The 23,157-nt window shown below is 31.0% G+C and overlaps 3 protein-coding genes across 3 annotated transcripts; all 3 read right to left on the bottom strand.

Moving 5' to 3' along the window:
- Positions 1-3,957: 3,957 nt before the first annotated feature.
- LOC141666387 (protein FAR1-RELATED SEQUENCE 5-like) lies at positions 3,958-4,698 on the bottom strand. The gene has a single exon (XM_074472375.1). The coding sequence runs from the start codon at positions 4,696-4,698 to the stop codon at positions 3,958-3,960; it is 741 nt and encodes a 246-aa protein (XP_074328476.1).
- Positions 4,699-8,101: 3,403 nt separating this feature from the next.
- Positions 8,102-14,764, bottom strand: LOC141666386 (uncharacterized). The gene is made up of 7 exons (XM_074472374.1): positions 14,194-14,764; positions 13,575-14,033; positions 13,244-13,350; positions 13,092-13,147; positions 12,101-13,007; positions 11,888-12,023; positions 8,102-9,744 (listed from the first exon to the last, which is right to left on the bottom strand). The coding sequence occupies exons 1-7, from the start codon at positions 14,762-14,764 to the stop codon at positions 8,102-8,104; spliced, it is 3,879 nt and encodes a 1,292-aa protein (XP_074328475.1).
- A 6,402-nt stretch (positions 14,765-21,166) lies between these two features.
- LOC141666385 (uncharacterized) lies at positions 21,167-22,422 on the bottom strand. Its single transcript, XM_074472373.1, has 5 exons — positions 22,273-22,422; positions 21,900-22,173; positions 21,726-21,822; positions 21,526-21,647; positions 21,167-21,423 (listed from the first exon to the last, which is right to left on the bottom strand). Exons 1-5 carry the CDS (start codon positions 22,420-22,422, stop codon positions 21,167-21,169), a joined length of 900 nt encoding a protein of 299 aa, XP_074328474.1.
- Positions 22,423-23,157: the final 735 nt, after the last annotated feature.

Below are 23,157 nucleotides of genomic sequence, written 5' to 3'. Positions count from 1 at the left end.
TTGACTAGGCCAATTAAGAACTGAAAGATCGACTGGATTTTTACACATTGGTAGCTGGTGATCTGCCATATGTTTTTGAAAGGCACACAGATATTACCATGTTCCTTAGTAAGAAGCAAGTGCAGACCCTGGCACCCGGGAATGAATTGGAGGATGATGTTGTCAATGCTTATATGGAGTTGGTAAGGCTTCGAGAGAGGTATATGTGGCAAAACGGGGATCTACATTCGCCGGCAAAGAGGTTTTTCATTGCTCCTAGTTTCCTCATGTACCAGTCAAAGAGATTAAGCACAAATCTGAATGTACTAACATCTAATACCTACCCCTCTTTAATTACAAATGTCTATTATTTCTTGAATTGTGTTGTTACTGATGTCTATTTTTTAGATGGATCCATACAAGAAGACAGGAGCGGAGCTTGCTGATTAGATTGACTTCTTTAAGACCTACCACATGCAATTTCAAGGGGCAGATATCCAGTTACGTGATTATGCTTTATTTCCTACATGCACTGGAGGTTATTGGCTCTTGTTTATTGTGAACCTGAACAAGATGAAAGTTCTATTAGTTGATCCACTTCGTGAAGATGGGCCCCTCAGTAATTTCAAGATGCTTTACTCTGTCCAGTATTACTTCATGGTAACCTCTAATCTTTGCATATTTAGACTTATAAAAAGAGTTTATGCTTAATAAAGAGTTATGCAAATAATTCATGTCTTTTAGCCCTTATTTTGATTTATTATTTGCATATTTAGGATAAAATGCTTAATAAAGACTTATAGAAAAGAATTCATGTCTTTTATCCCTGCATCTGATTTATTATTTGCATATTTAGGATATAATGCATAATAAAGACTTATAAAAAGAATTCATGTCTTTTAGCCCTTAATTTGATTTATTATTTGCATATTTAGGATAAAATGCTTAATAAAGACTTATAGAAAAGAATTCATGTCTTTTAGCCCTGAATTTGATTTATTATTTGCATATTTAAGATATAATGCATAATAAAGACTTATAAAAAAATTCATGTGTTTTAGCCCTTAATTTGATTTATTATTTGCATATTTAGGATAAAATGCTTAATAAAGACTTATAAAAAGAATTCATGTCTTTTAGCCCTTAATTTGATTTAGTATTTGCATATTTAGGATAAAATGCTTAATAAAGACTTATAGAAAAGAATTCATGTCTTTTAGCCCTGAATTTTATTTCTTATTTGCATATTTAGGATAAAATGCATAATAAAGACTTATAAAAAAGAATTCATGTTTTTTAGCCCTTAATTTGATTTATTATTTGCATATTTAGGATAAAATGCTTAATAAAGACTTATAAAAAATAATTCATGTCTCTTAGCCCTAAATTTGATTTATCATTTGCATATTTAGAATAAAATGCATAATAAAGACTTATAAAAAAGAATTCATGTTTTTTAGCCCTTAATTTGATTTATTATTTGCATATTTAGGATAAAATACTTAATAAAGACTTATAAAAAATAATTAATGTCTTTTAGCCCTAAATTTGATTTATTATATGCATATTTAGGATAAAATACTTAATAAAGACTTATAAAAAGAATTCATGCTTAATTATTTCATATTTGTTACTAATTATTTGAAATTATAGGAGAAAGTCCTCCCGTGCTGGTTAAATTAATTGGACCCCCAGAGATTTACAAAGAAATTCATGAAGAAGGCTATAGTCACGGCTCGGCCGAAGCAAGATACTGGAGTTGACTGTGGCGTCTATGTATGCAAGTATGTGGATGCCATTCTTAATGGGATTAGATTAGAGCACGCTGTATGGCATCCATATGATGATGTAGAGACATTTCATTATCGCATTACTTGGGAACTGCGTAAAGGGCGTGCTCGTCATCTTTCAGCATGGGGATTGACCCAAAGAAATTTGGGTTTATGATTTATTTCTTGAATTTGTATTAGAAGATTTATTGGACTTGTATTTGTATACTTATGTTGGTTCTTGTGGTAGTTTTTCGATTGTTCATGTTGGTATGAACTTATTTAGAATGGTTAAATTGTTCGTATGGATTTGGTTTGCATTTTTGATTTGGATTTGGTTTGGATAGCTTTTGAATGTTAGAATAAATTATTAGAATGTTTATCATTTTCGATGAGGATTGGTGTTTGATTTGTTGGATTGCTTAATTTGGATTGGTGTTTGATTTGTTGGAATGGTTATGTCTTTTTATTGTTGAGTTTGTAGCGTAGAAACAGGGACAGGAAAACTAGGAATTGCAGGAAACTGTAGGCTGCAGAAACAGCAAAACCTGAAATTTGCAGGTTTCCGTACCCTTCCGCAATGAATCATTGCGGAAGTTTGAAACTTCTGTAAAAATCACACTTTGGTCACCCTGTTTCATTTTTTTATAATTTGGTCACTGCATACGAATAAATTCGAATTAAATAATAAAAACTCTTACAATTATTGCAAAAAATGCCTGGAACACTGATAATTTTAAAAAATATTTTATGTATTTTTTTTCACCATTTCTCATTTTTTTTCCATTTTATTTTGATTTTTTCCTTGAATAATATGTAATAATTCGAATTAAAAATAAAGAAAAAATAAAAAAAATGGACTTTTCTTAAAAATTAATCAAAAATTAGAGGAGACACTGAAATTATCAAAAAATAGTGTCACTAATTTTTTTTCACCATTTCTGACTTTTTTCTTTTTTTTTGATTTTTTTTCCTTTAATAATATGTATCAATTCGAATTAAAAATAAAGAAAAAATAAAAAAATGGACTTTTCTTAAAAATTAATCAAAAATTAGAGGAGACACTGAAATTATCAAAAAATAGTGTCACTAATTTTTTTTCACCATTTCTGACTTTTTTCCATTTAATATTGATTTTTTTTAAAAAAATAAAATTGAGTTATTTCTCAAAAATTCGAAGCTAAGGAAAAACAGGGGGAAACAGGGGAGAAACAGGGGACCTTCCGCAATGAATCATTGCGGAAGCAAAACACTTCCGCAATGATTCATTGCGGAAGTGGCCCCTTGGACCAAGTTTTAGCAGTTTACTTTCTGCTGCTCCCCTGTTTTTTCCCTGTTTTTTTTCAGCTTCAAATTTTTTAAAATTTGTACTTATAAAAAAAGTAAATAATAGCTCAAATACATACCAAATAATATTTAAAAGCCAAATTCAAATATTACATTCCAAATTCAAATATTACATTCCAAATTTAAATTTCTACTTTCAAATAAATTGCGAATTAAATCATTTAAAATTTATATATGGGTTTTTTAGACAACGCCTCCTATCATGTCCGGCCACACCACAAAAGTCGCAATAACGGATTTTTTCAGTTGACGTCTCAATACCACTTTTAGACCTTCCTGAATTCTTCTTTGTTGTTGACGTCTCAATGCCACTTTTATACCTTGCCGAATCCTTCTTTCTTCTCTTTGTTTGTGACATTGGAGGATTGAATATTGGATCATGTTCATCGTAAGCTTGGAACTCCTCCTCCATTCTTGAATTATTTTCTTCTTCACGAAACTTTTCAATCACGTAACACTTTCCTTTCTCAATCAAATCCATCACGTAATTATATCATGGTTTTGAACAACTCCCAAGAGCACCCAAACCTTGGAAAGATTTACACAAAGCACTATACCTTGCAGTTGTTGAATCACCAACATCAACAAGAACAAGATGATTATAAGGCGAAAAACCATCAATTTTATTTATGCTCGCCGTCCATCTTGATTTGATAAAAATTGTTGGTATCATATTTTTTTGTTTCTTGTCAAGATAGCGTAGGATATGTTTGCAAAGCATCCCGGAATGTTCAAATTTTTTACATTTACAATCAATATTTCCTTCCAAAGAAACCATTACCCGATACCTTCTTCTAAGATTATTCGGCACATTATACTTCCCAACTAAATACAACTTCCACATGTAATTAGAACCATCTTTTCAACTATTTACCACATAAGATGTGCTTTTTCTAAGCTCATTTTGAAACCGCCTAAACATTTCTTTTGTGTAAATAGAAGAAGCATGATTTTCCAAGGCGGAATTAAATATCAATCTCCTTTCCTTATACTCGGTCTTGTAGTCGGCTTTAACCTCATTAAGAATTTGTGTTTCCAAAGCCTTTTGTGAATTCTCAATGAATTCTTTCAATCCGGTTGAAGCTTTTACATACTCGTCAAAAAATGAATTCATGTACTCGCTTCTTGAGGTGGTGGTCATACCGGCGGAGAAATGTTGTTTTGTGTAAGCACAAATCCATTTATCTTTTATGGCATACATATCGTTTAGCCAAACATGATCCTCGAGTCCATACTTATCAACCAAAACCTCCCACTTACCAACAAATTCTGTGGGTGACAACGACTTGTACAAACAATCATTAAAATCCCCTTTAAATTCCGGATATTGTGTGTACAAAGCCGATAATTTTTCGGGAAATTTATTACGTATATACCACGAAAATAATATGTGCTTGGTATCCGGCAAAATCTCGGCAATAGCATTTCCCAATGCTATATCTTGATCCATAATAATAGTGAGGGGAGGTTTGTTTCCGACGGCTTCCAGCCATGTCTTCAAAACCCATTTATATGAAATTTCCGTCTCATCCCGCATGAGTGCAAACCCGAACAAGATATTTTGGTAATGGTGATTGACCCCGGTTATTGGTATAAACGGCATACAATACCTATTGGTCCTATATGTGGAGTCAAATGAAACAACATCTCCAAAATTCGTGTATGCGTTCAATGATCGATTATCAACCCAAACCAAACCTCTAACTCTATTTTCTTCATCCAAATCAACTCGATAGAAAAAGTTTCAAAAACTTTTTTCTTTCAATTGTCGTAGCAATGTCATCCCACTCCCCGCATCACCGGAATCGAACACTCGTCGTCGAATATCACGAATTATGTTACGAATATCTTGATTAGAAAATCCAAGTTTTTCCACACCATCCCATGTTTCACCAAGAAATCTCATCGCTATAGCGGTTTCAATGCCCGGTTTATCGAATAACTCAAGCAATGCTCGGGTAACCGGATCTATATTTTTGGAACTTTGAATGAATTGTACTTTATCCGAGGTTACCATATCATGATCATGCTCTAATTTAACCAAAGTTACTTCCCATTTATAATTTTTAACTCTATGAGTGACACACATTCGAGCACTACAATTTGTTCTCGGAATTACATCTCTAATCCTTCTTTTTTCCTTTCTTTCATCATCAACATCCAATTTCGTACTAGAACCTAATCTTCCACCCTTACGACAAATATACAAATGAGAGGAGATACCATTACCCCGTGAATGTCTATGAGTACTCCTAATAATAATCTCAAATCCAACACTTCTACCATAATCTCTATAAAAAATTTTGGCTTCATCCAAAGTGTTAAAAAACATACCAACGCAAGGCACAACACTATTCATATTTGATTTTGAAAAACCGTAACCTTTTTTGTCAAAACTCATATCATCATCTCCATCATCATCATCAACATCATCATCACTTATATTCATTTTCTCTTCTCTACAAAAATCATCATCATTCATTTTTCCTTTTCCCTTACAACCTCCCTCTTCTTTTTTATAATATTTCTCTTTTTCCATATACTCAATATCATCATCATCCATATTATTTTTTTCATATACTCAATATCATCATCATCCATATCCAATTTTTTCTTACATTTATAATTATCAACATCTATCAATTCATTAACATCATCTACAATAAGCTTACGATAAACCGGATTTTTCTCAACGAGTGTAAAATAATCAAAATCGTCATGATCACTAGATGAACTTGAATAATTAAATAAATGAGATGCCATTAAAAATAGTAAAGAAAAACTAACCTCTTTTTGGCTCCAAATTGAAAAATGATAGAGAAAAATGGTGAAATTGGATTTACAAAGCAAAAAAACGAAGCTGGTAAGGCAAATTTAATGCACACTTCCGCAATGAATTATGGCGGAAGGTATATTTAATGCTTCAGCCAACCCACGCGCTAAAACGTGCAGAAACTATCAAAATATTAATTCCTTCCGCAATAAATCATTGCGGAAGCAACAGCTTACGCTATGGTTCATTGCGGAAGCAGTTTAGATAATTGTTTATTTTTTGATTTTTTTTGGTGAAGAAAATAAATAGTAAAAAAAAATTAAAATTCATAATAACATTCATGTTACTTGTCAATATTACATAAATTTTTTATATCAAAATTTTAATTTTTTTTTTGTAATTATTATTGTATATTTTGCCTTTTTTTGATGAAAAAATACATTAAATATTTTAAAAAATGTCTAAACATATAATACTTAATTTTAATTTATTTTTTATAATATATAGGTATGTGAAAAAATAAATAAATATTATTTTGTTGAGAAAATATATTAAGCACTTGATAAGTATGAATGGAGTACAATGTCTATAAGTAAGTTATATCATTTCATTTGAAATTTCTAATATTGAATGTTTAATGTTATCTTCAACACTTAAATCTTCATTATTAAATTTGATGATAAATAAATTTGAATTTATAGTCTTATGTTTGATTTTTTTTTTTAAAATAAAGTACTTAATAAAATTTAAGAAAGAGATTTATATTGAATTAAACATTGAATAAAATTTAAAATTAAAAAAAAGAATCACTCCGCTTACTTACCATCATATTAGTTCGAGGGACGTATACCCGCCTATACGTCCCTCGAACTAATATGATGGTAAGTAAGGGAAGTGGTTCTTTTCCTCTTTTTTTTAGATTTTATTCAATGTTTAATTCAATATAAATCTCTTTCTTAAATTTTATTAAGTACTTTATTTTTAAAAAATAACTTAATTGTTTTAAATTATAAATATTATATTTGTTTTAAATTATAAATATATTTAAATCAGAAACACATTTAAAGCACATATTATTTAAATAAAAAATTAAAAAAATAAAACGATTCCGCATTGTATCAATGCGGCTTCCGCAATGTATCATAGCGGATGTCTTCCGCATTGTTTCATTGCGGACGCCTTTAACGGCTGTGATTTGTTGGCTCTTAGCCACATGGAGCCAACCGTGGTTGTGGAACTTTTGCCTATATATATATATATAGCTTTTAGATAGTGTTGTCAATATATATATAAGTGTTGGATAGCTATTGTGAAAGATATTGGCAAGCACAGTTTGCAAAAATCAGGTGGGTCCCAGCAATTGCTGCCCATCAGGTACTCCATTGATTATTAAAGTTTCTATTAATGAATTACTGCTCCGTTAATAATTGATGGCTTTGAAAAAGAATGGCTGCATCACTCTCTCTTCATGAGCCCATTAATAAAGCACCTGAATCAACTAAAATGGAAGTGCGGTGCATATGCTCTGAAAGTAGCTAAGTAGATTATTGTGCTGTTTTTTTATTTGTTTTTTAAGTTTTATTTGTGAATTATTTTGGGGCCAAAAACATTACTTAATGTTACATTTTCAACAATCATTTTTAAATAAATGTTTTTAAATTTAATGATGTACCATAATTTAACAAATTTTAATATTTTAGGGTTAAACAATCCACTTTTGGGTTTTTGAAAATATTAAAAATAATAATAAAACATACACTGATTTATGATTTAGGATTTAGAGTTTAGGGTCTACCCTAATTTAATATAGGGTTTAGGGCCTTTAGACTCTAAATAGGAACAAAAATATAAATTTTTAATTAAACTAGTATGTAGCCCGTGCTTCGCACCGAGGCCCCGAGGGTTTTTTATAATATTTTTTTATTGTAATTACGTAAAAAAAGTTAGTTCTAACAATTGACGTGAAAAAACATTAATAAACTCATTAGATGATAGTGAAGTAAAATAAAATTAGACATTAGATGATATTTAAAATTGCAAGGATGACATACTTCTTATTTTAATCCATCTACTTTTGGAAGATAAATTATGAAACTCTTTACATGATTAAGTGAAATAAATTTTAGACAAAATATCACATTAAAAAATTGAAAAACTAATGATCACGATTAAATTTGGGTTTCATCTTCTAAAAAAGAAAGGGTTTGATATTTTAGATAATGATATTAAAATACTACATCTTGGGTAAATTGTAGAAAACTTCCTCGTACACAATATTTTTTGTACTATATTTCTTTTCAGTAGTTCCGTCGCCTAAGAGGATATGAAGACCAGCCGGTGAAGTGACACGTGAGAGAGCAACATAAAGCTGACCATGACAGAAAGTAGGACTGGGAAGATACACACCAACCTTTTCCAAAGACTGACCTTGACTTTTATTAATCGTCATTGCAAAACAAACTTGCAATGGCAGCTGTCTCCTCTTAAATATGAATGGCCACTTAGAGTTGCTTTCATTTGATGTTGTGGTAAACCTCGGAATAATATGCATAGCTCCTGCATGACTTCCTGTAATTATCTCACATTTTACTGTCCACTTGAATAATTTCTTTATAACCATCTGTGTACCATTGCACAAACCTAGAACCTGATTTATATTTCTGGTTAACATGACTACAACACCAACTTTTAACTTAAGCTCATGCTTAGACATTCCAGACATGTCGATTGAATTCAAAAACTCCATAGGAAAAGCTGAATTTAAACTATGCTCGTCAATAGGACCTTCGTCAATGCTATCAACACTAAGATATACATGTTCCTCACCAGGTATTCGATCCAACACATGAGCATTAATTTCGTCTACCAGTTTGTTAGTGGGAGCAAAAATAGCTCTGTCTCTGAGATATTGATGATCTTTAAAACTGCATTCAACATCAGGATAGACGAAGTCAACAATATCTGTTATTGGATCCTTGGTGTGAGGAATTAAGAACTGTTCAGGAATGAAAACTTCAGGATCTTTATTCGGGTTATTTTCATCAACAAAAGAAAGTCTACCATCACCAATATCCAGTACCCATTTACTAAATTCATCAATAGCATTATTAATGGCATCAGAGTTACCTCTATGTAGTCTCATATTCTGCTTTAAAGTGAAGAGCATAATTTCATCCCATATGTAAGACCTGTTAATGCATATACTTACGATGTCTTGTCTATTACCTTTCTCCACAACATGCAAGATTTGTCTAAAGTCACCACCAAAGACTACGGTGATACCACCAAACGGCTTCTGACGATTTTTTGATGAGACATAACCCATTATATCCCTTAGAGCTCGATCTACCGCTTCAAATGCATACCTTTTTTGCATGGGAGCCTCATCCCATATAATGAGATCCGTATTTTGTAACAACTCGGCTATATCAGTTCCATTTTTCAATCCACAACTTGATTGTTCATCTATGTCCAGCGGAATCTTAAACCTTGAATGTGTTGTTCGGCCTCCTGGTAATAGAACAGCTGCAATCCCAGATCCCACAACAGGCAGTACAATTTTCCTTTCTGACCTCAGTCTAGCAATAATTGTACGCCAAAGAAATGTTTTGCCACAGCCTCCACTACCGTAGACGAAGAACACATGTCCTTTCTTATTGTAAACATAATCAATAATAGCATTATATACTATTGCTTGATCTGCATTTAGATTTGAGTGCAGGTTTTGATGTTCTTCTTTCACCGCTTCAATATCGTAACTCATTTCCTCGGCAATAAGAGTGTTTGAAAATCCACTAAAAAACTGAGAAGGTGACAAAGGCATGTCTGGATAACTCCGTAAAGATTTTCCAATGGAATTAAAAATCTTTTCAAGTTCTGCAGAAATAAAACCATGTTAAGAAAAATGAAATAAATGATGCAGGAACATATAACATAATTGTCAATTCGCTGCTAATTGCAGATGTAATTATCAGTTGCTCTATATGTCAGTAGAGAGATAATAAAGTCTAGTTTCTGATAAAACTTTTGACTCGCAATTTCGATTTTTATTCAGGGAGTTTTTGTTATTTTTAGTGTAGGCTTTTCATTTTCAGAAAATGCAGAATCTGTTATGACCTAAGTTTGAAGAATAAACTGCTACATCATAAAATTGTGCTACACCTATTTTATACATCAGTAAAAAGATAATTAAGTCTATTAACTTAAAAAATTAACGGTTTGTTATTTGAATATTTCTACAGGGAGAAAAGTCATTTTTCGTGAAGGGTGGTCAGAATTTTGAAATGCTGAATTTGCTAACCTTCCTGCGTGATCTAAATTAACTGCTCTAATTTAGAAGGATATATTCATCGATTCATATATTATTAGAAAGATAATTAAGTCTAGTTTTGAACAAAATTAATAATTAGTTTATTATTCTAAAACTATACGGGAAGATAAGTCATTTTTAGTGAAGTGTACTGTTTCACCAAATGCTGAATCTGTTAAAAGCCCAACCTTGTAGAATAATCTGCTAAAATGTAGAAGGATATAACAGTTGTTCCCTAGATATTTGAAAAATAATGAAGTCTAGTTTGTTTCGAAACTGACGGCTCGCAATTTTGATTTTTCTACATGGAGTTTTGGTTATTCTTAGTGTAGCCTTGTCATTTTCAGAAAATTCAGTATGTGTTATAACCTAAGTTCACAGAATAAACTGTTATATTGTAATATTTTGCTGCACCTTTTTTATAACTCATTAGAAATATTATTAAGTCTATTAACTTACAAAATTTACGGTTTGTCCTTTGAATTTTTCTACAGGGAGAAAAGTCACTTTTCGTGAATGGTGGTTAGAATTTTGAAATGCTGAATTTGCTAACCTTCTTATGTGATCTGAATTAATTGCTCTAATTTAGAAAGATATAGCCATTGATTCATATATTATTATAAATATAATTAAGTATAGTTCTGAACAAAATTAACGGTTAATTTATTGAATTTTTGTACTGGGGGATAAGTCATTTTTAGTGAATTGTTGACTGTTTCATCAAATGTTGAATGCGTTAATGGCCCAACTTTGTAGAATAATATGCTACAATGTAGAAGAATATAACAGTTGTTCCCTAGATATTAGATACATAATGCAAGACTACTTTTTTTCAAAACTAACAGCTCGCAATTTCGATTTTTCTACAGTGAGTTTTGTTTTTTTTAGTGTAGGCTTGTCAGTTTCAGAAACTGCAGAATCTGTTACAAACTAAGTTTACAGAATAAACTGCTATATTATAATATTTTGTTGCACCTTTTCTATACCTTATTAGAAAGAGAATTAAGTCTATTAACTTACAAAATTAACGGTTCATTATTTGAATTTTTCTACAGGTAGATAAGTCATTTTTAGTGAAGGGTGGTTAGAATTTTGAAATGTTGAATTTGCTAACCTTCCTTCTTGATCTAAATTCACTGCTATAATTTAGAAGGATATTATTGGTGTATCATATATTATTACAAAGATAATTAAGTAGTTTTTAATAAAATTAACATTTGGTTCATTGAATTTTTGTAAGTGGAGATAAGTCATTTTTAGAATGTAGAAGGATATAATACTTGTTTCATATATTATTACAAAGGTAGAAGGAACTTCTGAGCATCAGGTATATTAATTAACTTTAACGGATACATACTTATTATCTTCTTTGAGTTGCATTTATCTATGTTATGTCATATTTGGCATGCTGCATAAATGAAGGTATACTTGTTTCTAATGACCAAACTTTTGATAATAAAATGCTACTATGTAGAAGGATAATTGCAGTAGTTCCCTGTATCATTTGAAAGATAGCTAAGTCTAGTTTTATCCAAAATTAATGATTTGTTATTTTAATTAATATACATGGATGTAAGACATTTTAGCGGAGGGTGATGACAATTAGAACCTGTTGAATTCACCATTGACTGAACTTTCATGCAATAATATATAAATGTTTGACAAACCACGATATTGATATATAGTGCATAGAATAATATTGATGATAACCTGCTAAAGCCCAATTTTGTATCTCTTCTTCTGATAGTACCAAGTCATTATTTTTCAAAACACATCGTCGCATCCAAGTTATGTCATCTGTAAAATTTTCAATGTGATCGTACCATAGCTTTGATGGATTACCAACCTGGAATTGAACATATTTTCATAAATATGAGTAAAACTTTTAATATAATCATACCATAACTTGGACGGAGTACTAACCTGACAGTTTACCAAAATGTGTACAAAAAGTTGACGCAGTTGTGACGTTGTAGCATGATGAAAATTCTCAGTGATTGCTTCGTGCCACTCGTTATCATTTTCCAAGAGTCCTAATACATTGCAAGCATCTTTAAATGTAGGAAAAACTTCGCCATTGACTGTTCGAAGGTCAGCAAAAGACGTTGCTCCTTTAAATTTGGTAAGAATCATTCTCAAGTAGAATAAATCTCCAGATGAGGCATATGTAGAATGTAACCTACCAACGACCAAGCCCTGTTTTCTAGGTGTCCATTGACAACCCCTACCATCCCACACAAATTTAGCAGGAAACTCTTGATATGATAAGTTTCTTCCCCAAGGATATTTTTTATTAGCTTCAAACCATGCTTGCAACTTGCTTTTGCGAAATAATGCATGATTTTCAACATTTTCCAAAGACTCATTACCTTTGAAGGTTATTGTCTGCATATCCTCTAAGTGAACTGGGAGGCGTTCCACAGATGGAGTCCTGTGGTGGATACTAAATCCATAAGTACGCCAAACTGCTTTTGCCGCACAAACATAACGCCCATCTAAATATTGGCTAATTTCATCAATTGGGGCAGCTTTAACAGGCTCAGAACTGGATTGATCTACATATGTAGTTGTGTTTTTTTTTGCTTTAACCAGTAGCATAGTAGCTCTATCATGTCCTTTCATGCAATATTTAAAAAGATATTTTAAGCTTCGTGCATGGTTGCATATTTCAATATTGATATGACACTGAAACATGACTAACAGGTCTCTATTATAGGGGACAACCCATCGATTATCCAACTCCACATCATTTTTCTGAACAATATGATTCGTTTTGCGTCTCCGATACACGGGAAATCCACTGTCGTCAAATGATGTTTCTGTACAGTACCTAGAACATGTTTAAGTCAGATATGAAGTAAGATAATTTTTTTGGAGAACATGTATGAAATATAAAATTGTTAATACTGTATACCTTTTTGGAAAGTGACGTGTGCAATTTTTGCGATCTGAATCTATACACGGAGATAACTTGTGTGATTCACCACACGGTCCATGTATCATAAATTGCTTAACAGCATCGTATCCATGAGGATCTTATTGTTTGTCAGGAATCTCGACGGAAACCATTCGATCAACTTGTTGAATGGTCTTAGGTTTGCTATCAGGATGCAACCAAATCACCATATGTGCATGAGGCAATCCGCGCTTTTGAAATTCTATCACATGTAATGCTAAAATACAAAAAACAATTGTCTCACAATTTAAGTAAAGTATTGGAGATCCGCTGAATATAGTATGTAATGAAAAGTGTTTTAATTGATTTGAGATTAGATGAAATGCATCTATTTTAAATACAACAACATGCAATCTAAGCAAATTATATATAATCATGTGTAAAGAGAGAAAAACACTTACGTAATAAAACACAATGTACATATTATAGGAAAGTAAATACCTCCAATACAGCGACCAAAGAAATTTTTTTTCTTGATGACATGCAACAATTGATCTAATTTCAACTTAAAAACTTGAGCAACTACATCTGGTGCATCATTTGCAGTCAGGCCAGGAGTATAGTCAAGCATTTCTTGAATCTCTGGCCATTTAGGATTAGCTGTCATAGTTAAAAATATGTCTGGATGTCCGATAGCACGACATATGGCAAGAGAATCAAGAAAATTTTGATTCATGTATCGTCTCGAACCCGTAAACGATGCCGGTAGAATATAAGACTTGCCTATAGCATTTGGATCTTCGTCTCCTCTCCTTACATGGTCACGTATATTTTGGTACATATCAGCCCTGACAGTACTCTGATGAGTTTTATACCAAAATAAACGTGATTGCTCAATAATGGAGAAGGCATCAACAATATATTGCTGGTACAGACGCCTACCATATCGTAAGGTCATTCCTACATAAAAGTGAGATGTATTAATCAAAATAATTAAATTAAAGAAAAAGTTCAATAAATTGGGTTGTTACAAAATTGAAGTTCAATTATCTATTTGATTTATAAAACATATTGGCATGAATAATTTTCGACATATATAGCAAACATATAGAAAATTAACCTTCAGTTGGTCTGATATGATATTGGTAAGAATAATAGTCCTTTAACGTCACACACTCTCTTTTTTTATTAGTATTTTCAGGTGTGCGTCTGTACTTGATTCCTTTATGGAAGCCATCCTCAGCAAATGGAAACAAAATTGGATATTGGAGTGCCATAAAAAGAGGATGTATGAAACTTATTCTCACAAATCCACCCTGCTTAAGATGGAGAATAACATCTCGTTCACCACAGTTTGAATCTTCATTGCCTACAATCAATGCTGCAACATCTGGAGTGGGTGAAATATGATTTATTCGTCCAGATACGAACCTGGATTCTTTGAGAACAATCATAAGTTCTGGTTGTTCCTCCTCTTGAAAACGATCTCTTGCTTGCCGAATTTTTTTTGCTAAAGGACTCACATCATCAAACATTCTAATGAGATTTTGTACAATTTCAGGTTTTGCACTATCTTTGTCATTATTTGATTGAATTGCATTTATCCTGTTATTAACTTCATTCTCGGTGTCATGGAAGTACAATTGACAGAATCGTGGATTGCCACCTTCAACCGGTTTTAAAGTCCCCATGCTATGATGATTCTGTCCACCTTGTCGATAACAAAATGGTCCACCGCCATGAACATTTACAAACTTATCCACTTTGCCCCCAATGATGAGTAAGCAAACATGCAATTATAGACTTTGATACGGTCATGGAAATGCTTTTGTTCAGGACCTCCAAATAGTAGTTGAGCAAGGTATGCAGGAGGTTGTTTTGCCTTAGGTAGCTCAATTTGTCCAGCAGCACAACAAATTGAGAATGTAGGTTCAGACTTAGCTGATGCTGATTTATTATTCCTCTCTTCTATTCACATTATAGAATGACATGATTTGCACTTATACTGTAGTGGGCCTAATTTCAAATATTCAGTTGGAACATCTAATGATAGTAAAATAGTAGACACTTATTAGAAATATATATACGATTGGTTATATAACGACTTAAAAGAATATGCATGTGCTTAGCTGGTAGTAATTATAAAAATACCCCCCCTTGCAGTTGTCATCTCAGAATCATCATCCATTTCATCTTCGGAGACATCGTCAGTGTCAATACCGATAAAATCATCTTCATATATTTTTAAAATTTCATTAGATATGTCTGCTATGCATGGTAAAGTAATAGTCTATAGAGTACTAATATATAGTTGTCATTATACAGTAATCAATGTATAAAATATTTTCAAATTAGTCCAAACATGTAAATGTAAAGGAAAAATTTATAGACAGTTGATTCAATACCTTGCACATCATTGCATGATGCTAACTCACTCGCGTCATCAAAAGATGACAACAAATTCACAACAGGATTTTTAGAACGACTGAACGATGTAGTATTTTCATTGTTGGTATTCTGAGCTCCTGAATTTCCTGTAAAAGTTATTCATGTTGATGAGTACATTACGTTTGATTATAAATAGCAAATTGATATTGGATGTACAACCAATACCTGACCCAATCGGCATATCTAGAATTGGACGTCTTGTTGAAGAACATTCATTTCCAGAGTGTTCTCTTTCTAAAGTACTGAATTGACCATGGTCTATTAAATAAAGAAATAGATTTTCATTATGTAACCGATAAAAAGTATAAAAAAATAAACAAACAGATTTTTCACAGATTTGAGTAAATATATAAAAAAATTCATACACGTCAAATCCCATTTGCGATGTGGATGGTGTTTGTATTGTACTATTAGGCTTGTAAGATGTCATTGCACTTGGTAATATCGGTAAAAAAAGGACGTAGAGGGGCTGTGGAAAGTAAATGTGAAAAGAAAGAGAACACAAATTTTATATAAAAACTACCATACACAAAACTACCAGAAAAGTAAATACATGTAAAAACTGGATTCTCCGTAATCTTTTGAGGACGTCCTGCATCATTATTCATTAGATTGTATTAGAATAAAAAACTATATTAAATCATTAATAATTTTGCAAGAAAAATCCATATTAATCCTACCAACTGGTCTCTTTTGAGGAGGTGACGTTAGTACAGAAGTTTCTCTAGTATTTTTTCCTGAAATGCAATGAAAGTTGTTAATTTGTTTTTTATTGTCAATTTTTCTATTTAGTCCAATTATTAATATTTTACTTATCAATCTATTTCGAAACTAAGAAAATAGTTTTGTGATACCTAGGAAATGATTCTCTTTGTCAAGTGTTGTGTTGGCAGACACCTTTCTAGGACGGCCTGATGTATTTTAAGATTTTGATAGAGTTTGACGACATTACATAGATACGCCAAAAATATATAATCAATAATGAATATAAAAAATAAAAAAAAAATAGATTTAACAATTCTTTCTTTAGGAGAACTCCTAGAATATTACCTCGTTGAGTTTTTGGTTTGTCACCAATAATATTTCTAGTGATGTTGATCAGCGGCCTTCTTTCTGCTAACACCACAAAATGATTTGTATAAATAACAAATAGAGATTAAATATCACATCACTGGGACATAGAAGTACCTCTGATAGGGCAGGATGAAAAATTATTGGAAGTTTGCGTTATTCTATAATGATGGTTGTATAATGTCGGTGATACACTGTTATGAACGTTCAAGCCTGATTCTGCAGATAGATGTGGGCTAAATTGTCCGAATAAGTTGGAAAAGAAACCCAATATATTGAGATTAAAGTTTATAAATAATTCACTTTCAGCTCACAGTAGAAATACAATGAATATTTGTTAAATTATGAGTATGAATGTTATACTAATCAAACATCTCACATCCTGAGAAAGTGAAATCTCTTAAATATTACCTTCTTGCAGTCTTGGTCGCTGAACACTGATATTAGTACTTGCGAGGGTCAACGGAGTTCTTTCTGCTAAATATTTTATAAATAATTAGATAAATAATTAAGAGAACATTGGTTTGTAAAAACATTTTATATACTTACCTCTGTTAAGAATAGAAGCCATATTATTTGGAGTCACTGGAATTGTGAAATGATGATTGTATGGTGTTGGTTTTAAACTATTGTAAACCGGCAATAATGTGTTTACAAATGGTTGTGGAGCATATTGTCCTAAAAGTAATGGAAAATATATTAGGCATCTTAGCATAAAGTAATGGTACTTGTCGATGTGTGCATTTACGTGTGCATCCAATAGACAAAGATGAGAAGACAAAAAAGTTTCAAAACCTGAAATCGTTCCATTCACTGAAGTGTTTGAAGATCCAGTTACATCAATTTTTTTTGGTCTTCCTATGATCCAACACAATACAAAAATGTCAAATTCTGGATTTAAAAAGTGCAAAAATATGATCATACCTCTTTTTCGTTTTTCTCCCGTGGATGCATTGCCTTGTTGAGAATTGGAGGTATCCATAAGTGCAAGATGCCTGATATTAAAATGTCCTTAGAATGCTTAACTGAATTTGTAGTATCCTAAATAAGCAAATTTTTTGGCATAATCTATAAGTACGTAAATGGGTTATTCATCAAACAGCTTGAAAGCACAATATGCATTGTAAAGATGCAGCTATATATATATATATATATATATATATATATATAACAACAAACCTAACAAATTAATAAACACGAACATAAATTAGGTCATTGGGATGAATTTGAATACACATTACGTTTAGTATATATAAAAATTATAATTTAAATATAGAAGTTAATACCTAAAGCAGCTTTAGTACTAATGTGCCATGAAGGATTAGAGTTAAGTGACAAATACATTCATGGTTGACGAGTAAAAAGATAAAACATTAGAAACAAACAGGATTTAAGCAAAAGAGGACTATTGGAAGATACAAAATGAAATTTAATAATTAATATGGTGATAAAAGATTATATCGTGCAAAATTAAGGTGGAAATGAGTCTGCAGTCGTGGGAATTTTTTTAATGTGAGTTCAAAATATGTGTAAAGCTCTTTATATAGGAAAAATATAGTGGTCAACATTGATTATATGCATAAATTACGTTGAGTAGATTGTGCAATTAATATATTTTTGAAGATAATATTTATTTCTGATTGGCTGTATTTGTTTAATGTCAAATATCATAAGATTACATAAATCATGTGTAAGTGGTCAGAAATTAAAAATGTCTCAAATATCAAATTGATTTGAGTTGATTATGGTGAAGAATTATTTATTTACAAATATAAATTAGTTGTCAACATTAATTATACGCAAGGATACAGGAAAATCTAACACTTTAAATAAATAAAAAATAAAGACAAATCCAGAGATTGAATAAATCATGTCTCACATTATTCCAAACATGCATGATTTAAGCTAATGTATATTATGTCATAATCATAGCTAACTCAAATTATTCTAAACATGCATGATTTAAGCTAATGCATATTATGCCATAATTATTTATACATGTATATAATTATAGTTGATTTATAAATTATAGATTTGTTAGTAATGAGAAAATCCGAAACTGTAAAATAGTAAATTTGTAAATGAGAGATTTGTTCGTAATGGCAAAAAGTTCAAAAAGAAAATGATTATGTTAAATTTGTAAGTAATGTTTAACAGTCAAAAAGGAAATGTTTTTGAATTTGAATTTGAAACTAATGATAAAAAGTATAAACAATAATTAAACATTAATTAATGATAAAAAGTATAAACATTAATTAAAGTAATTACTCATATTACTCTGTCATGTTCTATATATCATTAGAATAGCTGGTTGTATAAGAGCCAAGCCTTTAAACAGAGTGTTAAGTTGAATTTATATTACTGGAGATAAATCTTTTTTATCAAAAGGTGTTTAGAATCTTGAAATGTTGAATCCGCTAACCTTCATACATAATCTTAATTAACTTCTCTAATGTGGAATGATTTAACCATTGTCCCATTTATCACATGATTCATTTTTAAATCTATTTCATTTCAGAATCTACGTTTTGTTATTTGAATTTATATGACTTAAGATAAGTCATTTTTACTGAAAAAGATAGTTAATTTTGAAATGCTGAGTCTGATAACATGCCTAGATGATTTGAATTAACTGTTCTAATATGATGGGTTTTAGCCATCGTCCCATATATCAGGGTCGTGTACATGTGTTAGCTATATTTTTGACACATAATTTATTGATTTATAATCTATGAGATTTGTTACTGATGAGAAAACCCCAAATTGTAGATTTGTAAACCACACTAAAATTTTTGTAACTAATGTGAGTTGATTATGGTGAGTTGTCAGTATTAATTACACGTAAGATTTACTTTAGTCGTATAAAGTTGTCAGAAAATATAGCTAACACATTAATTCACACAAAAATATATAGTCAAATTTGACAACTATATCGACATTAATTAATCGCAAGATTTACGTTAATCATACATATGTCAGTAATTATACCTAATAAATATAATAAACGAAAAGATACAGTCAAATATGAATATTGAATAAATCATGCGCGTGATTATTAAGACTAAATTTGAATTTTTTGTTTGTGATTGGTTGGAAATAAAACAAATCTTCGTGCTTAAATTTTGTGCAAGATTTAAGTTAATGTGTATTATGCTATAATTATAGCTAAGACAGAAATTGTATGAAAAGATTTAGTTAATATTAATATTAAGTAAATCATGTGCGTGATTTATGACATTATCAATCATGAAGATACTAAGTTGCTAAAATTTTAAAAACGTAATTTAGGAATGAATCTTAGGAATGGAGCGTAGAAAATTTAAATAATATTTTATTTAAATTTATTATAAAAAAAATTGGTAGAAAAAGTAAAGCAAGCAAAACTTGAATCAATATTATAAATAAGGAATCCAACTCAAATCATTACCATATATGAAATGTAACGAAACAAATTAATTATAATGAAAATCCTCCTATTCTACTATTTTAAAATGATGAACTCTTTATGCTAGGAGATCTTCCTTGCCCATTCGTGTCCTTTTAACCTTGCTGAAATTAAGATAAAGCAGAATTAGCAGATTGGAATACCAAATATACTTAATGAACAATATATGATAATTTATTTACCTTGTGAATTTTTTCGGAGTGACCTTTCAAATCAAAAACGACATCGTCCTCAAGGACCACATGACTGGGTGATGGTCTAAATCTTTTATTTGTGGACTTGATGGAATCTGGTGTCATCTTTGTTGGATTAGAATTAGTCGAAGAAGTTTCCTCTTTCTATGTTAATTCATATTTTGTGGAGCCGGACCCCTAAATATTCACAGATAAATCGACATGCATTGTATCAACATTAAAAAAAACAAAAATTAATGAATTAGGAAAAAAATCCTTACATCCATGTAACTAAGATCATGAATATTCTGTGCATTTGTTTTAACTGGACAGTCTGCATTTGCTGCTTCACCACATTCAGCAACATCAGAGGCAAAAAATATTGAATGACCGTCCAATAAATTGTTCTTGTTTAAACAAATGGTCACTGATAGTTGTTTTCCCTCCAACTCCTTTAGTAACTCTGGGTACTCATTTGATGAACCGTCCTGACAAACAAATCAGATTGAAGAAGTCCATGTGTGATGTGTGTTTACCAATAATATAATTGTATACATTTAAGTTTTACATTATACTTAACTGTTTGAATATTGTTGACATTTTTTGATGTCAACCTTCGGATCTCGCGATCAAAGAATATAACCTGAATGGTTCCAGTGGAGTCACTAACATAACTTGTAACATGGAACCTGGAATGGCACATTAACCAATTTTAGAAATTATGAAATTGAAAAATGTTGTACAGTGGACAGTGAAATTCAGACAAATAGTACCTTTTATCAGGATATGAGATAATCTGTTTGCATTCACCAGTACACCGATAAAAGTCATCCACCACCTCCAATTCGGCCGAACAAATGTCACAGCCGTAATACCACCATTTCATAGAATCATCAATTTTTTCAATCTTAGAAAAACACATTACTTCCATCTGTAATCAATATGAATATGAACTATTATGACATAGTTATACGTGCAAAAAAATTATGTATGAAGGTTTTGTTTCCAACCTCATCCATATTTTTCATCCGTAAATTGCTAATGTCTCCCACTTTATATGATTTAATGGTTTCTTCAAATTTAACTCCAATAAATTCAGATTCATCAATTGCGCCGTGTGTGAGTGAAAACTTTCGACGTAGATCATGTACAACTGCATAGTCTAAATCTATATAGTATTTCGAGCATCCATATGAACTGATTTGCATCATACCTTTTTAAAAATATACCAAAGATAAAAAAAATTAGAATCGTTGTTGATAAGTTGTTAATATTTATCTAATGATAAATATGAATGTAGATGCATGTTTCTTACTGTTGTAGGTTGTAATTTTGCAGCCGGTAATAATTATTATATGAGCATCACCTTGTAGACTTTCTACATCAGCACGTAATTGGTCTGCAAGTTTGTCCCACACCGTGACCCTAGCTCGCAAGCTAAAAATTTAAAAATTAACCAAAAATCATAAGTAAAAAAATTTTCATGTTGGAAATCGTATCTCATCTTATATTTACCTGCCGTCAACAATGTCAAACATGAAGATATTCTTTATTCCTTTTTGGGTGTGGCGCGAAGAATTTGTACATGGACCCTCAAAAACGCCAATAACATCTGCTTTGGAGAAAGATGGGATATTTAATTATCTTTCTTTAAAATGGAACTTAGATAATTTATTTACTAAAAAATACCTGTAAAAATTCTCGATTCACCGACTCGTGTGTGCAAACATCCAAGAGAGACTAATTCAAACTTGTGACAGGGAATCATCTCATCCTCTTTTGTTATCCGCTCCATCTTTGTATATTTTTGGAAAAATATACACTTTTTATTACTAACTGGGGAATGGTTGAACCTAGATTCCGCAACAGTAAAATTGGAAACCGAGTAAAGACGTCCTTCTGTAGGTTCCGCATCTTGACCGTTACAAAATTCCAGACCAGCATAAGCATGAATGTGGGTTTTCTGCATGTTTCAGACACATTTAATTAAACTGGTGTATGATATATGGATATATTATATTTTAATGAGTTATGTGCACGATATGTGGGAATCAGTACTTACTTCATCATCGAGGAATATGAGATTCAAGCCTTTGAAGTCACCCGTTGTGCCGTTGAATCCAGGCCACATCCTAGTCAAGCGTACTTTGATTCTCCAACTTGTCTTATCTGTTGTCAAAGAAGCAATACGACTGAAGCGAGAACCTTGCATTATGCAGATGTAAGCGAAAGTGTTTGTTATTGAGAGGAATTTTTTTAATGTGAGTTCAAAATATGTGTAAAGCTCTTTATATAGGAAAAATATAGTGGTCAACATTGATTATATGCATAAATTACGTTGAGTAGATTGTGCAATTAATATATTTTTGAAGATAATATTTATTTCTGATTGACTGTATTTGTTTAATGTCAAATATCATAAGATTACATAAATCATGTGTAAGTGGTCAGAAATTAAAAATGTCTCAAATATCAAATTGATTTGAGTTGATTATGGTGAAGAATTATTTATTTACAAATATAAATTAGTTGTCAACATTAATTATACGCAAGGATACAGGAAAATCTAACACTTTAAATAAATGAAAAATAAAGACAAATCCAGAGATTGAATAAATCATGTCTCACATTATTCCAAACATGCATGATTTAAGCTAATGTATATTATGTCATAATCATAGCTAACTCAAATTATTCTAAACATGCATGATTTAAGCTAATGCATATTATGCCATAATTATTTATACATGTATATAATTATAGTTGATTTATAAATTATAGATTTGTTAGTAATGAGAAAATCCGAAACTGTAAAATAGTAAATTTGTAAATGAGAGATTTGTTCGTAATGGCAAAAAGTTCAAAAAGGAAATGATTATGTTAAATTTGTAAGTAATGTTTAAAAGTCAAAAAGGAAATGTTTTTGAATTTGAATTAATGATAAAAA

This window comes from Apium graveolens, chromosome 6 (genome assembly GCF_009905375.1).
Source record: "Apium graveolens cultivar Ventura chromosome 6, ASM990537v1, whole genome shotgun sequence".
Lineage (NCBI taxonomy): Eukaryota > Viridiplantae > Streptophyta > Magnoliopsida > Apiales > Apiaceae > Apium > Apium graveolens.
The sequence above is the reverse complement of the archived record's forward strand: the minus strand, read 5'-3'. Positions and strand labels throughout refer to the sequence as shown.